This window comes from Anolis sagrei, chromosome 2 (assembly GCF_037176765.1).
Source record: "Anolis sagrei isolate rAnoSag1 chromosome 2, rAnoSag1.mat, whole genome shotgun sequence".
Taxonomy (NCBI): Eukaryota; Metazoa; Chordata; class Lepidosauria; order Squamata; family Dactyloidae; genus Anolis; species Anolis sagrei.
The window spans coordinates 237,869,623-237,887,544 of record NC_090022.1 but is presented as its reverse complement, the minus strand read 5'-3'; the positions used below and the strand labels follow the sequence as shown (position 1 = coordinate 237,887,544).

The 17,922-nt window shown below is 45.9% G+C and overlaps 1 protein-coding gene across 1 annotated transcript in view; it reads left to right on the top strand.

The window, feature by feature from the left end:
* The first annotated feature begins 720 nt into the window (after positions 1-720).
* LMNB1 (lamin B1) overlaps positions 721-17,922 on the top strand; it is a 34,386-nt gene continuing 17,184 nt past the window's right edge. The window contains exon 1 of the mRNA XM_060761989.2: positions 721-1,835. Within this exon, the coding sequence (XP_060617972.1) occupies positions 1,471-1,835 (365 nt within the window). The 5' untranslated portion in view covers positions 721-1,470. The remainder of the gene's footprint in view (positions 1,836-17,922) is intronic.

The following is a 17,922-nucleotide window of genomic DNA, read 5'->3' as shown; positions in this document are numbered from 1 at the left end:
ATTTGTTGTATATGTGGGGCATTGAATTGTTGCCGGCTGTAAGCCGCCCTGAGTCCCCCTTCCAGGGTAGAGAAGGGCGGGGCACAAATATCTGAAATAAATAAATAAACTCCCAGGATTGGACAGCACTAAGGTTCAAAGCAAATATTGTGGATCATCTGCCTTGATATTCTGGGTTATATATATGGTTATGTGGAAGGGCCCTGAGTTACAGCAGTTAAACTGGTGTCAAAATGCCATAATTCCAGTGTAGAATAAATAGGGTAGCCTGGAGGAGCTCAGCCAGGCAGTGCCCATTCAAACAAACAAACAAACAAAAAAGACAAGTGAAAGAAAGAAAAGCAAGAGGGCAGCTGTTCTTTCCACCGCCTCAGAAAGGCCAAGAAGCAACCCCTTCCTCGTCCTCCTCCCGCCTTCAAACATCTGAGGAGAAAGAAGCCAAGAGGAAGGGAAGGGGGGGGGGGGGGAGACGACGGTTAAAGCTCGTGCTCGTGCGCGCTCACGCGGGCTGAGGAAAGGGCCGGGTCGCTTAGGTGGGAGGAGGGGAGGGGGGAAGAGAAAGGGAGAGAGCGAGCGCGCGCGCGCCACAATCCTTCGCTGACAGTTGCAAACGGCGGGTTTTGAATTTAGCGTCGAGACCTCCCTCGAGAGCGAGGCCGAAGGCGCTTCGCCCTCCCATTGGCTGAAGCGCGGTCACGTGAGCGTGGGCGAACGTAAGGCCGACGAGAAGGGGGACGGCTTGCTGGCTTGGAGCGCGCGGTGGCGGCGGCCATATTGGTTCCTCGCGGAGCCCGCCTGTTTTGTGTCCCTTGCAGAAGGCCCTTCAGGAGGAGGAGGAGGAGCGGGAGGCGGCCGCCGCTGCTGCTGTCGTCGTCGTCGTCGCCAGGCTCGGGGGAGTAAACCCGCGCCTTCCACCTGCGAGCTCGGCTTCTCTCTTTGCTCCCCCTTTCCTTCCTTCCTTCTTTCTTTCTCGGGCTTCTTTTGTAACCCCGTCTGGGTCCTTTTTGCTCCTCCCTCTTATTCTTCCCCTTTCTTTTCCCGCCTTCTCTGCGTGTCCATTCATAGATCACCAGCCCTCCTTTTGTTTCCCTTCGGCGTTGATTTCGTGCCCCCTCCATTTGTGTTCCTTTTCCTTCTGGCTGTGCCTGAGCCGAGAAGGGCTTTCTTGTATTTTCTCCCATTGGTTTTGGCTCCTCCCTCCTATTCTTCCCCTTCGTTTCCCGCCTTCTCTGTGGAGTTTTTTTGCCCATTCATTGAGCCTACTCCAATTAGCTCCCTTCAGCATTGATTAGCGTTCTCCTCGTCTTCTTTTTCCATTTCTAGCTCCTGTGCTTTATTGGGGTTTTGTTTTTCTTTCAAACCGGGGGTTTTTGTAACGGGAAGGCTTTGTGGGCTGCCGCTCTTAACCCCTTCCGGCCCGGGCTTTGTCTTTTCCTCCTCCTCTCGCCTGCCTGCCTTGCTTTTCCCGCCATGGCGGCGATGGCGATGGCCTCGACGCCGGTGGGGCAGCGGACCCGGAGCAGCGCGGCCAGCACCCCCTTGAGCCCCACGCGCATCTCCCGCCTCCAGGAGAAAGAGGAGCTGCGCGAGCTCAACGACCGCCTGGCCGTCTACATTGACAAGGTGCGGAGCCTGGAGCTGGAGAACAGCGCGCTCCACCTCCAGGTCACCGAGCGCGAGGAGGTGCGCGGGCGGGAGCTCACCGGCCTCAAGTCCCTCTACGAGGCCGAGCTGGCCGACGCCCGCCGCGCCTTGGACGACACGGCCCGCGAGAGGGCCAAGCTCCAGATCGAGCTGGGCAAGGTCCGCGCCGAGCACGACCAGCTCCTCGGAAGGTGAGGGCAGCAAGGGATTGGGCCCAGTTGGACAAGGGGTTGGCCCTGCCTTTTGCACACCCCTGAAGGGGAAGGGGCACCTTGGGACGGGGGAGGGGGGGAGAGCATGGCAGGAACATGTGACACTAGACCCCCCCTTTTCCCATTGCAAGTTTGGCCCGCCTCCCTCTTGCTAACCCACCCCCTAAAAGGGGGAAGGGGTCCTGGGAGGAACTTGTGACCCCCCCCCCCCAAGAATTACCACACCTTTTCCCTACAACAGATTTCGACCCCCTGTTGGCATCCCTCTTGCAAAGCCACTTGGAGGTGGGGAGGGGGTAATGGCAGGAACATGTGACACGGGACTCCCTCTTTTCCCATTACAGGGTTGCCCCTCATGTTCACCTCTCTCTTGTAAATCCACTCGCCTAAGAGTGGGAGGGGATATTTGGAAAGGAGGGTCGTGGCAGGAACCTGTGACCCTGCCCTCTTCCACACAGCTGAATAAAACCCCACATTTTCTGCTTTAAACTGGAATATAAGGCAGTATGGACTCCAGTAACTCAGTTCAAAGCAGATATTGTGGGATTTTCTGCCTTGATGTCCAGGGTTATATGGCTGCGTAGAAGAGCCCCACAGAGCTCCCCCAGGGCCCTTCCACAAAGCCATATAACCCAGAATATCAAGGCAGAAAATCCCACAATATCTGCTTTGAAATGAGGCCCCCTTCCACACATTTGTATTAAATCCACATTGAACTGGATTATATGGCAGCATGGGCTCTAAAATAACCTAGTTCAAAGCAGATATTATGGATTGTCTGCTTTGATATTCTGGGTTATATGTCTGTGTGGAAGGGCTCTGGGTTATCTGAGTCCACACTGCTATATATTTTAGGCCCCTTCCACACTGCAGATTAAATTCCCACATTTTCTGCTTTGAACTGGAATATATGGCAGTGTGAACTCAGATAACTGGGGACACAGCCTTATATCCCAGAATATCAAGGCAGAAAATCCCACATTATCTGAGTGTGGACTCAGGTAACCCAGTTCAAAGCAGATATTGTAGGATTTTCTACCTTAATGTTCTGGGTAATACGTGTGTGGAAGGGGCCCCAGTTCAAAGCAGATAATGTGGGATTTTCTACCTTAATGTTCTGGGTAATATGTGTGTGGAAGGGGCCCCAGTTCAAAGCAGATAATGTGGGATTTAATTCAGCTGTGTGGAAGGGGCCCCAGTTCTCCTAGTACACTTTTGACCCATCTGGTCCACCTCTCTTGCAAAGCAACTTGCCTAAATGGGGAAGGGGCACCCTGGAAGGCATATAAGGAGGTGCACCCCCTCCCCCTTGCTCTTCTGTTCTTTAGATAAGTAACTCCTTATTGTGGGTATGCCACTATTAACTGATAAAGTTGCATTTACCATGGGGCGGGTTTGATTATTAATATGCTTTAATTCCAAAGACAGAGCTCTGTTAGTCTGAAATATCAGTGTCCTGTAGCAATTTAGACACTAGCACATGCTTTCTTAAGAGTGCAGCTACATTGTGGAACTGATGCAGTTTGACACCCCTTTAATTTCCACCACTCAATGCTATAGAAAGTTATGGCACCAGCACCCTTTTCCCATGATTTCATAGCATTGAGCCGTGGTGGTGAAAGTGGTGTTTACCTGCATTAATTCTGCAGTGTAGTTGCACCCTGGGCCTTACTACGCTTTGATTCCAAAGACCTATCTTGGAATATCATTATCTTGTGCCACCTTGGACACTTACTAAGAGAAAAGAGTTGGTAGCACAACTTGCTTAGAGTAATTCTACTTTATCAGACACATGAAGCAACATATCTAGGAACAGACATAGAAGCAGCCTGTGAATATCCATAGTACAGTTGACCCTCCATATCCACAGATTCACCCATCCATGCTTTGAAAATGTTCACCAAAGCAAACTTCATTTTGCCACTGGATTTTGTAGATGCAGGGGTCCTGGAACCAAACTCTAACACATACCAAGGACTCACTGTAAAGCAAGTCTGTTCTGACATCAACATTAAAAAACTCCACAAGATTTTGCCTTGCTTCTCCAGTTTCAAATATGGGGAGATATAGTTGAATGGTTTGGTGTATGGGTGGGGAAGTTGTCTGGCTTCTGACATTCCTGGGTGTGGAGTGGGGGGTTGCAACTAATAGATCACCACTTTGAATAGTACTCGATTGCTCCATTTTGCAGGAATGTATAAGCTGGTCAGTATTCTTAACTTTCTTGAATTCTATCTCTGGGTTTTATTCGTAGAGCTGTCCCTATATGTTTTTTGTTTGCTTGATGGTATAAGCACTTTTGCTTGTAATGACCAGTTTGAGAATTACAACAAACAGGTCTACAGCCTGCATATTTTTGAACTGTTGAGAAATTAGGATCATGCCTGCTTTGAGAGGTTATTGTTCTCTTCCTTCCTCCCATTCATCTTATAAAAGTGATGGTGCAGTAGCTTGACTCCTCCAGTTCCTGCCATGTGCTATTGCTCGTTGCCTTAGCTTTTGAATGAATGAAAAGTTCCCCTGATCTTTCGTCTGGCAACCCCGTGTGTTCATGATGAATTTCCGGCCATTTCAGGGGAAATATACAGTGTGGGTGTATACTTCTAATGGGACGAGCAGTGTTCTGATTATATTGCGTATTTCTGTAGTCTTAAATTATATGGGTGATAGTTGACAGTTGCAGAGAAATCTATTGGTTGCATTGAAATTAAACAGCATGCCTGATTTTATGTCAATGTTTATTTTGAGCTGTAAGTAGAAAGGAAGCTTTTTATTTCTTTTCATTGATTTTACCAAAATATTTGTTGTAGTTCAACAATTACACACCACTAATTGTTAGCCGTTAAATCTTAAATGCAGGTTTGTGAAAGAGTCCTTATTTTTCCTGGGTTGACACTGGATATATACTGACTTAACATCCAGATGTTTATAGTTGTCATGGTTTTTGTTTTGTGTTTGGAGGTGTTTTCGTAAGATTTTATGTTGGTCATACAGTTAGAACTTGCCACATACCTCTGATTAAAACAATGGTAGAAAAGTTTACTATGCAAATAAAAAAAGTCACATTTACTATTTATCTTTTAAATGATACTTTAAAAACATATACCTGTTATTGCCAGCACTCTGACAGCAGCTTTTTGTACTAAACAATATTGGCTGTACTCTTTCTTTTAAACTTCTGTGAAAAAGTGGGGTTTAGATAATAGCTTTTTTAATTAAAAAAAACACCATGAAACTTAAAAGGCTTTCTGCCCCCTGCTTTTAGTTTTCTCTTCCTTATTTCCATTCCAGCTGTGATTTATCCTTTTAATGTAAGATTAGAGTCCACACTATTGTGGATGCACTGTGCATTTTTTAAAGTCTTAAGTCTCAACCTGATCTTTGGGTTGCTTCTGTGTTTTTACTAGGACAGTAATGAGCAGTTCAGTCAGTTCTATGAACTTAAACTTCGTTACACTTACCTAGTATGGGGGTGGCGGGTGTGTCATCCATCGGACACCATTGAACTGTACTTCCCATCACCTCTAGACAGACACCATTGTCAAATGAAAGCAATTGGAATGCTACAATATATCTTTTATCATTCATGATCTAGTACAGTTCTTCTTTCGGAACTTTTGAAAACTGCTCAGGCATTTCTTCTTTTTCATAGTGAGAACCCTTTTTTTAAAAAAAGCCCTATCATTTTGATGTTTTTCTTTTATATCATGTGTTATTACAGAATAGGGTAGTTTCCAGATAGAATGCCTAGGGCCTTATGTAGCCATATCCTGCCCCAGTTAATAATACTTTATTTACCGTATATACTCAAATATAAGCCGAGTTTTCAGCCTTTTTTTCAGGCTGAAAAACCTCCCCTCGGCTTATATTCAGGTCAGGGAACGACGGAGGAGGAGGGAAAGGCAAGCCTTCCTCGGCAGCCTAGGCGGCGGCAGAGAAGAAGGAAGCCCCTGCGGCAGGCTTTTCCGCAGGTTTGCTCTCCTTCCTGGTCCCATGCATGGCCGCGGTGGCAGGGGGCAGCGGCGGGAGGAAGCAGAAAAGCCGCGCATGGGGGGAGGGGAAAGTGCTCACTGCTCCCCTTCCTCTCTTGCCGCGCACGCACCTTCCTCCTTGTCCCATGCGTGGCCACGGTGGAGGGGGCAGCGGCGGGAGGACGCAGGAAAGCCGTGCATTGGGCGAGGGGGGGGGCAAGTGCACGCCACTCCCCTTCCTCTCTTGCCGTGCGTGCACCTTTTTTGGCGGCGGAGGCAGGAAAGACACGTGAGGGAGAAGGGAAAGGTGCGCGCCTTTCTCTCCTCCCATGCCCTGTGCGCGCCTTTACCGCTGCTGCCGAGGAAGACGCAGCAGTGGTAAAGGCACTCGCAGGGCATGGGAAGAGAGAAAGGCCACTGCGTCTTCCTTGGCAGCGGCGGTAAAGGCAGGCACAGGGCATGGGAGGAGAGAAAGGCACACACCTTTTCCTTCTCCCTTGCGTGTCTTTCCTGCCTCCGCCGCCGAAAAAGGTGCGCGTGCGGCAAGAGAGGAAGGGGAGTGGCATGCACTTGCCCCCCCTCGCCCCGTGCACGGCTTTCCTGCGTCCTCCCGCCGCTGCCTCCTCCACCGTGGTCGCGCATGGGACCAGGAAGAAGGAGAGCAAGCCTACGGAAAAGCCTGCCGCAGGGGCTTCCTTCTCCTTTGCCGCTGCCGAGGAAAGCTCGTGCTCCGCGAGGGGGGGGGAATGACAGAAAGACTGGGTGGTCATCTGTCAAACTGACCAGTAGCGGCTGCATTTTTCACCCTTGGCTTATACTCGAGTCAATAAGATTTCCCTGTTTTTTGTGGTAAAATTAGGTGCCTCGGCTTATATTCGAGTCGGCTTATATTCGAGTATATACGGTATACCCCGCTACCATCTCCCAAGGGACACGGTGCGGCTTACATGAGGCTGAGCTGACAATACATCAATAATAAAAGCAATAACAACAAATAATACAAAACAATAAAATAAAACTCATAACAAAAAATAAGCAATAAACATTAACAGTAACACAGCAATGTTTAAAAACCTATGGCTGGGCCAAATGTAATAATTAAAATTTAAAAATAATGCTGAGCATGAACAGATGAAATATGAACTAGGATAAAGTTTTCAGAGAGGGATGGGGCATGCAGACACTCCTAGATCCATAGTAAAGTGCATTTAGAGGACATATTGCTGGGAGTTTCCTTATTCTGGGAAGGCACACTGGAACAACCATGTTTTCAGGCTCCAATTGTCCAGTATAAATGGGAAATCATACAACATTTTGCGGCATTCCTTCAGGCCTGTTTTAGGCCTCTGTGGATGGGAGACTGCTTCAGATATTTCCACTTGGGGAGTGGAAATGATCTCCCAAGCCTAATATAGATGACATTCCTCCTAGAGCAGTGGCGCTCAAGCAGGTGTTTTGGCCTACAACTCCCAGAAATCCCAGCCAGTTTACCAGCTGTTACGATTTCTGGGAGTTGAAAGCCAGAACATCTGTGGACCTAGTGTCCTAGAGGCATATTTGCCCATTAAGAGCAAAAATGCGTGCATATGGCCCACATAATCTATTTTTCATCCCCAGATATACAGTAGGGAAAAAGAAGTATTTAGTCAGATAGCAATTAAACAAGTTCTCCCACTTAAAAAGATGAGAGAGGGCTGTAATTGACATCATAGGTAGACCTCAACTATGAGAGACAACATGAGAAAACACATCCAGAAAATCACATTGTCTGATTTTTAACAAATTTAATTGCAAATTATGGTGGGAAATAAGTATTTGGTCACCTACAAACAAGCAAGATTTCTGGGTCTCACAGACTGTAACTTTAAGAGGCTCCTCTGTCCTCCACTCATTACCTGTAGTAATGGTACCTATTTGAACTTGTTATCAGTATAAAAGACGCATGTCCACAACCTCAAGCAGTCAGACTCCACTATGAAGGCCAAAGAGCTGTCGAAGGACACGAAACAAAATTGTTGCCCTGCACCAGATTGAGAAGACTGAATTTGCAATAGGTAAGCAACTTGGTGTGAAGAAATCAACTGTGGGAGCAATAACTAGAAAATGGAAGAGATACAAGACCACTGGACAATCTCCCTCGATCTGGGGCTCTACGTAAGATCTCACCCCGTGGGGTCAAAATGATTGCAAGAACGGTGAGCAAAAATCCCAGAACCACACGGGGGAACCTAGTGAATAACTTGCAGAGAGCTGGGACCAACGTAACAAAGGCTACCATTAATAACACACTACGCTGCAGGGGACTCAGATTCTATAGTGCTAGACGTGTCCCTCTGCTTAAGCCAGTACATGTTCAGGGCCGACTGAAGTTTGCTAGAGAGCATTTGGATGATCCAGAATAGTACTGGGAGAATGTCATATGGTCAGATAAAACCAAAGTAGAACTATTTGGCAGAAATACAACTCTTTGTCGTGTTTGGAGGAGAAAGAATGCTTTCTTGCATCCATAGAACACCATACCTACTGTGAAGCATGAAGGTGGCAACATGCTTTCGGGCTGTTTCTCTGCAAAGGGACCAGGGCGACTGATCCGTATACATGAAAGAATGAATGGGGCCATGAATGAAATCCTTCCATCAGCAAGGACACTGAAGATGAAACGTGGCTAGGTCTTTCAGCATGAAAACATTCCCAAGCACACCGCCAGGAGTGGCTTTGTAAGAAGCATTTCAAGGTCCTGGAGTGGCTTAGCCAGTCTCCAGATCTCAACCCTATAGAAAACCTTTGGAGGGAGTCGAAAGTCCGTGTTACCCAGCAACAGCCCCAAAACATCACTGCTTTTGAGATCTGCATGGAGGAATGGGCCAACATACCAGCAACAGTGTGTGCCTGACAGAGAGAGACCCCTGGGGTCTATGCACAGCGGAATTGAGGTTACCAGATCACACAGACGCAAAACAGGACTCACTGCAGTTTTCAGTTTCAAAAATAACAAAGTTTACTTAGCACCTCTTAAGACAGGTCTATTTCCAAGCGGACTACATAATGAAGACTACAAATCACAGCACACACAACAGTATTCAGACCATCTGCTTATCTCATTTCTCTGGCTGTCTGGATCCTCCCTTTTCCTTCCCAGGCAGGAAAATTTCGTATCTTGCTTCTGTCAAGGTCTTTACTCTTTCTGCCTCTAGCAACAACAACTCTAGCATACCATTGAACATAACTGAATCCATTTTGAATATATATGAACATCATTGTTAAACACATTGAAGCACATTGAAAAATATACATGCATACTTTCTTTAATCCTGACAATTTCCCCCTCTTTTTAAATGTGGTTCAATGACTCTTAATACATACATGTGTTCTGCATAATTGTAACATCTTAACTCTTAAGTACAGCATTCAACTTCAATATTCACTTACTCTTTAACATTTGTCTGCTTTTCTTAACTTCTATAATAACTTCATCATTCATTTTCTTTTCTCAACTGATCACATTTCCAATACATTTAATTACCTCTGTTCATTTCTATTACATCTTAAACACACACAATAATCCCTCTTCATGTATCTCTGCATTGCTTCATTGTAACTTTTATACATACAATTATTTCTTCTCATGTCATAATACATTTTTGCAATTCTATAACACCTTAGTACAGGGGTCCTCAAACTTTTTAAACGGGGGGCCGGATTACTGTCCCCCAGACAGTTGGAGGGCCGGACTATAGTTTTTTTTTAAAAACGATGACCAAATTCCTATGCACACTGCACATGTCCTATTTTGCTACTGTTATGAATCGTAATGTAAATATCTGATATGCAGGATGTATTTTTATTGTTACAATCTGAACATAGAGCATAGTTTTAGCATTTCTGAAGATAAAATAGTTCCAATTAAAATGAGGAAAACATTCTCTTTTCTGTCTTTTTGAAAGTGGTTTTTGGAATATGTAATCAAGAGTCCCCTTTCAGGGGGAGAAGGGCAGGGTATAAATATAGGAAATAAATCTATATAAATAAAAATGTAATGTTTGTTTGTGGGATTAACAGAACTCAAAAACCATTGGACACCTAACAACCCAATGTATGTCCTTCACTCAAAAAAAATTGATTTTGTCATTTGGGAGTTGTAGTTGCTGGGATTTATAGTTTACCTATAATCAAAGAACATTCTGAATCCCATCAACGATGGAATTGAACCAAACTTGACTCAAGAGTTCTCCCATGACCAAAAGAAAATACTGGAAGGGTTTGGTGGGCAGTGTCCTTTGGTTTTAGAGTTGTAGTTCTCCTACATCCAAAGATCACTGTGGACTCAAACAATGATGGATCTGGACCAAACTTGGCACTGATACTCAATATGCCCAAATGTGGACACTGGTGGCGTTTGGGGGTTGTGTTTGCTGGGATTTATAGTTCACCTGCAATCAAAGAGCATTCTAAGCTCCACCAATGATGGAATTGAACCAGTCTTGATACAAAAAACTCACATGAACAATAGAAAATACTGGAAGGCGAGGAAGATGTTTCTCCAGAAGGGCCCTACGGCGTCCTGGCTGCTGCCCTCCCTCCTTGCGCCCGCAGCAAGTGAGGGAGTGAGTGCGCGCGGGACCTCTGGGAGGGGAGGGGGGAAACTGTGGAGTGGGGTGGCCCCTCCCGCGCGCTCCAGCAGCAGCAGCAGCAGCAGCAACAGCCGAAGGCGAGGGAGGCGGGGAGCCAGGCGCACGCAGCGTGAGAGGGAGGGGGTAGGAAGGGAGGGAGAGGAGGAGGCACGCACGGCGGCGGCACAGACGGGACCCAGGCTGCGGAAGCCAGAAGTTTCCTCCCCTCCCCTTCTTCTCTCCCCCCCCCTCTCTCTCTTGCCCTCTCTCTCTTCCTGGCTGTCAATCAGGAGGGAAACGGGCCAGGGAAGGAAGAGAAAGAGAGTAGAGAGAGAGGGGGGGGAGAGAAGAAGGGGAGGGGAGGAAACTTCTGGCTTCCGCAGCCTGGGTCCCGTCTGTGCCGCCGCCGTGCGTGCCTCCTCCTCTCCCTCCCTTCCTACCCCCTTCCTCTCACGCTGCGTGTGCCTGGCTCCCCGCCTCCCTCGCCTTCGGCTCTTCCGCGGGAGAGCAGAGAGTGTTTCTCCCTCCACAGGCTTCTCCCTCCGGAGAGGCTTGTGGAGGGAGAAGCGCAGCAGAGCGGATTCCATTGCTCTGCAACAGAAGATCGCTGACTGCGAGGAAGGTGTCCGTGAATGGTGGCGGCGGCGCCGGGTGGGCGTGGCCAGGCGATGCTTGCTTCCCACCCGGCGCCGCCTCCAACATTCGCAGACCCCTTCCTCGCCATCAGGGATCTTCTGTTGCAGAGCAATGGGGTCTGCTCTGCCGCTCCGGAGGGAGGGAGAGAGAAACGCCGCTCCGGAGGGAGGGAGAGAGAAACGCCGCTTTGTGCGCGGCCAGGACAGGCCGCGCGGGCCGGAGAAAGGCCCTTGGCAGGCCGCATGTGGCCCGCGGGCCGTAGTTTGGGGACCCCTGCCTTAGTACATACAATCATATCTCCATACATTTCTGCATTTCTATTACATATTGAAATCCATATTATTACTGCTCTTCATTTCATAATATATCTCTGTGATTCTATAATCTCTCTAATACACACATTTACTTCTCTTCATTATTTCATACATTTCATTACTTCTTCATTATAACTCCTATACTTCATTACCTCAATACTTTAACAACCATTACATTTCATAATCATTTCATAACCATTATAACTCTTAAACTCTTTAAATTCCACCACATGTATTAACTTCTTAGTCTCAATACATCATTACATCAATACAGGGGAAATGAATGCATCATAAAATCATAGCAATACACATAGCAAATCTACAATACATAAAACAACCTTGTGAGGACATACAGAAAATGTTTGACCTCTGTCATTGCCAATAAAGGATATATAACAAAGTATTGAGATGAGCATTTGTTATGGACCAAATACTTATTTTCCACCATAATTTGCAAATAAATTTGTTAAAAATCAGACAATGCGATTTTCTGGATGTGTTTTCTCATGTTGTCTCTCATGGCTGAGGTCTACCTATGATGTCAATTACAGGCCTCTCTCATCTTTTTAAGTAGGATAACTTGTACAATTGGTGTCTGACTAAATACTCCCACTGTCTTTTTCTCATTAAATCTGAGATTGATCAGTGTCAGTTTTTTCAATGGATCCCAGAATTCTTTTTTGGGAGACCCCAGATCTTGCACATTCAAATCTAAAGAAATTTAATGTAAGTTGAGGTAATATTTCTTGTTAGCAAATATTTGATAATTCCAGAATAAACCATAATATGATCCTATGCACCTTGGATGCATTTGTGGTGAGAAAATCCTGTGCATTTGATATTTTGCTTGTGATATTGTTCATATTTTTCTTTGATTCAACTCAAGTCTTTGAAGCATCAACTGGTTTTTCTACCTTATAAATCATAGTTAAAAGCTTTGTTGCTGCCACATTCAAAAGTCTTTTATTAACATTGCTTTGTCAGCAAAGCTTTTAATACTATAATATCAGGTGGGCAGGCATTAAAGCTTGGGAAAACTTCCTCTAAACATTACTAATTACCTCAAATAATACCTCTCGCTTTTGTGAGGTAAAGTGTTAGAATATAACTTGCGTGCCTGCTGCAGTTTAGGAGTTTTGGTAAGCTGAAGTTATGTCCTCACAGAGCCAGGTATGTGCTTCTGGTATTAATAAATGTCTGGAATTGATCTCTTGAGTCTCTTGACATGTATTGAGTGATATATGGACAGTATAGTATGAAATATCTTTTAGTACAGAAATTTCGAATCTGATGGAACAAAATAAATTCTTAGATTTTTTTCCTGTGTCTTGGCAAGTAAATAGAAAAACAGTAATGGCCAGGGGAAGGGGGGGGGGTCGCAATATTGGAAGTTTAGGGTGTTTTTTGCATTTGTGAAAAAATTTAAAAACTTTTGATGTCTTACATTTTATCAGTATATTTCTCTTGAGTAACCATTAAAACGCTTTGGAGTGATCTTGTTGGGAAAGTAGCAGATTTGATTGTTGAAATATGAATGGATTAATTGATAAATTGATTCTGAAACAAAAGCTATGTTAAATCTTTTCCAGAATTAAGATGCAAAGTGTTTTTCTTTCATCTTTGCCCACTCCTTTGCTTCTCTTCTTTTAGGCAAGCTGTTTAAATTCTTTTAGGTTTGAGATCAGTTATCTTGGTATTATTGCTTGTGTTTACATGGAGCATAGTTAGTTCCTAACTTTCTTGAAAGGACACAATCTGCTGTTTGTATATGTTCCTTCACATTATTGACTTATGGCTGCCCCATAAATTTCACAGGATTTCTTGGGTAAGGAATGAGGTGATTCACCATTGCCTTCCTCTGAAATACAGCCTAAAGCACCAGATATTCCTTGGCAGTCTCCCATCTAGCCAGGCCTGACTTTGCTTAGCTGCAATGATCAGGCAAGTACAGGCAGTCCCAGAGTTACATAACAGAGACAGTCCATAGGTCTTTTCCATAGGACACGGTGAAGATTTTGTGTTATTGTCCCTGTTTTCTGTCCCACTTCGCAAATATATGTGTGATCATATAATAATTCTTTGAGATCTCTCAATTCTTGGTCTTCAAACAAGAGAAATTCTTCCTCTGCTTTATGTGTGGAATACTGGTGCATTCTAGGCCTGTTTGATCAAGAAAAAATTTGTTTCTAAATTCGATTCTTAATTGGGGTGTTTTTTTGTTTCGATATTAAAAATATTTACAAAACTTTCAAAAAAAATGTTTTGTTATTTACGAATTTTCGTTATTATTTACAAAACATTTTTGAAAAAAAATTTTTCTTGATCAAACAGGCTAAGTGTGAATGTTGCAGTAATGGTCACCTTGATTAGCATTGAATGGCTTTCTCCCACCCTGGACATTCCATAGATAATATTAGATGATATATAACTCACCATTTGCCTAGTTTCCAACAGACCTCTGAGGATGCCTGCCATAGATGTGGGCAAAATGTCAGGAGAGAATGCTTCTGGAACATGGTCATACAGCCCTGAAAAGTCACACAAGCCGGATGGCGCGCGGAGGCCGCTTGTGAGCCCGCGCGCGCCATCCAATGGGCTCCGGCGCCCCCCTCCTCCTCCTCCTCCTCCTCTTCTTCCTCCCAGCTGGGAGGAAGAGGAGGAGGAGGAGGAGGAGGAGGGGGGCGCAGGAGCCAGAGCCGGATGGCGCGCGGAGGCCGCTTGTGAGCCCGCGCGCGCCATCCAATGGGCTCCGGCGCCCCCCTCCTCCTCCTCCTCCTCCTCTTCTTCCTCCCAGCTGGGAGGAAGAGGAGGAGGAGGAGGAGGAGGGGGGGGCGCAGGAGCCAGAGCCGGATGGCGCGCGGAGGCCGCTTGTGAGCCCGCGCGCGCCATCCAATGGGCTCCGGCGCCCCCCTCCTCCTCCTCCTCCTCCTCTTCTTCCTCCCAGCTGGGAGGAGGAGGAGGAGGAGGAGGAGGGGGGCGCAGGAGCCAGAGCCGGATGGCGCGCGGAGGCCTCTTGTGAGCCCGCGCGCGCCATCCAATGGGCTCCGGCGCCCCCCTCCTCCTCCTCCTCCTCCTCTTCTTCCTCCCAGCTGGGAGGAGGAGGAGGAGGAGGAGGAGGGGGGCGCAGGAGCCAGAGCCGGATGGCGCGCGGAGGCCGCTTGTGAGCCCGCGCGCGCCATCCAATGGGCTCCGGCGCCCCCCTCCTCCTCCTCCTCCTCCTCTTCTTCCTCCCAGCTGGGAGGAAGAGGAGGAGGAGGAGGAGGAGGAGGGGGGCGCAGGAGCCAGAGCCGGATGGCGCGCGGAGGCCGCTTGTGAGCCCGCGCGCGCCATCCAATGGGCTCCGGCGCCCCCCTCCTCCTCCTCCTCCTCCTCTTCTTCCTCCCAGCTGGGAGGAAGAGGAGGAGGAGGAGGAGGAGGAGGGGGGCGCAGGAGCCAGAGCCGGATGGCGCGCGGAGGCCGCTTGTGAGCCCGCGCGCGCCATCCAATGGGCTCCGGCGCCCCCCTCCTCCTCCTCCTCCTCCTCTTCTTCCTCCCAGCTGGGAGGAAGAGGAGGAGGAGGAGGAGGAGGAGGGGGGCGCAGGAGCCAGAGCCGGATGGCGCGCGGAGGCCGCTTGTGAGCCCGCGCGCGCCATCCAATGGGCTCCGGCGCCCCCCTCCTCCTCCTCCTCCTCCTCTTCTTCCTCCCAGCTGGGAGGAGGAGGAGGAGGAGGAGGAGGGGGGCGCAGGAGCCAGAGCCGGATGGCGCGCGGAGGCCTCTTGTGAGCCCGCGCGCGCCATCCAATGGGTTCCGGAGGAAGAGGAGGAGCCAGAGCCGGATGGCGCGCTCAGCAGCAGCCTCCATGCAATTAACGAGCGGAGCTTCAGCTCGTAAAATACATGGGGCTGCTGCTTCGATATTTTTAAACCCTTCCGGGTTTAAAAATATGTTTTGATATCACTTCGGATATGCAAAAAATAACGATTTTAATACGAATTAACGAATTAACGAAACGAAACCGACAGGCCTAGTGCATTCATTTCCGCTATCCTATCTTTAAAGGTTTCCTACCACAATAGTTTTCCCTCTTGATGCATTAGTGGCAGATCTTTAGCTATTATACAAGACTGTGAAGGGACCAAACTCTTTCAGTCACTATCCAATAGTATTGGATTTTACATGATCCCTGTTTATGAGGCCCTTTTGGATTTTGTTGCACAGGAGCTGCTATTTTACCTTGATTTTGTAGGCAGTTGCTTTGATAGTAAAAACAAAATAGACAGCTCCTTGGAAGAGACATATTCATGGAAAAGACAAAACAGTAGGTTAGACAGCTTCTCGTTCTTTGTAAATCTTTTATTTCTTCCCCTTGGGGTGCGTTGCAATGCTGCATTTTAAGTTCCTTGTCAAATTGTTCAGGTTTGCCTAAAACCATACATAAGTGATAGCATCACGATTATGCATTTTACAACTATTTTGCAGAAACGAAATGTGCTTCAGTAACTGAACATATTTATAATCTTTTACAATTTTCCCCACATTATTTGAACAATTACTTTCATATATTTTAAACCTTCAGTTAAAACACAGCTAAGTAAAAAATAAAGTTTGCTTAGAAGTAATATTATATATAATGGTAACATAAACATCTCTCTGTTCTGATGTACAACTGTTTGCTGTAGCTAAAGAATCTCCTTCACAGAAAGTGCACAGGTGCAAATATGAAAATATGTATCTGTTAATGACAAGGTTTAAGAGTTCGCAGTAGGATTGCTAGCTACTATATTTTATACATACCTATGTGGACTTTTAAAAATAATTATCAGTTCTAAGAGCATTAAAACTTTTCTTTTCAACATTAGCACTTCATTTTTTTTTAAAAAGGAAAATCATAGTGGAAATGCATGTTCATTGTAGCTCTGTTGCTAAAACAATCACTTGATTGATTCAGCAAACTCTGTGTTTCAGCTGGTGCACAGTCCAACTGTTCAAAATAAGTAAAGTTAAAGCAGCTGTTCTGAATTTAATACTTGTATTGTAGATTGAAGGGGAGGTACTTGCTTGGAGAGTTAATATGCTTTAAAGGAATATTTCTCCTTTAGTTATGGTGCAGTTATATCGACAAGTTCCTGCATCTGTTGTGCTTGTAGCCTGTCCTGTTTTAGCAGAAAATTTGCTTTCAACTAGTATATTTGTTATTTTGAACTGATTTTTCCTCAACTACCTGATTTGATGCAGCTCTTCTCTTTATTTCATTCATTATTTACAGTTCTTTAATTTGTCATACAGTTAATTGTCTAGATTTGTTATAGTGACAGGATCAGTGTCAGCCAGTAACAATCATTGTTAATTAGCTATTTGGATCTGGACATAATATACATTGGGGTCATTCCCACAGATGAATAAGTGGGCAGGATAAAACTCTTATACTTAAATGTGGGAATAACATTTTTGATGGATGTGGAAATGCAATTTCTGATAGTGTGGTCTGCAGGACACTGTTGAAAGGTGGAAATTACTGAAATGTAGAACCTATAGTGCTTGGCTATGGTGGGCCACCCAGGCTACTCTTTCCTGGTCCAAAACCCCCAAAAGGTTGGTGGTTCAAATCCGAGGAGCAGTGTGAGCTCCCGCTGTTAGCCCCAGCTTCTGTCAACCTAGCAGTTCAAAAACAATGCAAATATGAGTACATTGATAGGTACCACTCTGGCGGGAAGGTAATGGCGCTCCATGCAGTCATGCTGACCACATGGCGTTGGAGGTGTTTACGAACAATGCCAACTCTTTGGCTTAGAAATGGAAATGAACACCACCCCCAGAGTTGGACACAACTAGACTTAATGTCAAGGGGAAACTTATACCTTTACTTATAGTACTTTGACACCTAGCCTCTGAAATGAGCAGGTTACACTACACATTTAGCCACACCCAGAAGCACTTTGGAAAGTTTGGAAGTGCTTTTAAAGGAGCAAGCAGGGTGTCCTGGCTCCCTCTGCTAGGCGCTCACAGAAAAGGAGAAGAGAAGAAAAGTGGGGTGAGAAAGAAAGCGTTGGAAATGAAGATTCATCAACACTTGTATATGTAGAGCAGTTAAGGACAGAGGGAACCCTATAGTGCATGCCCGCTTTCATGTTTTCACCTCAGTTTCCTAAATCAATTTAATTCTTATGGATTTTTTTTTTTTTGCTTCCTGTCTGCATGTTGAAGTGACAACCCTCTAAAAATCCCAGAAGTCTTTAGTGTGTTTTATTATCCTTTTTTTGAGAAGGGAGCACCATTATTTATTTATTATTTATTTACTTTACTTATATACCGCTGTTCTCAGCCCGAAGGCGACTCACCATGAGACTTCTCTGCCTCTAGAGTCCTCACACACACAGAAAAGAGTCAGAATTAGTCTTTTGTAACAAAGTCACATAATTTTATTTTATCTGAGATGTATTACCTGCAACAGTACAAGTAGGTTTTTTTATCCTTTTAAAGCCTTATCAGAGCATCCTGTGTATTTTCTCTCTTGCTTCCTACTATAAGTTCATATATAGCACTGGGGAAACTTAT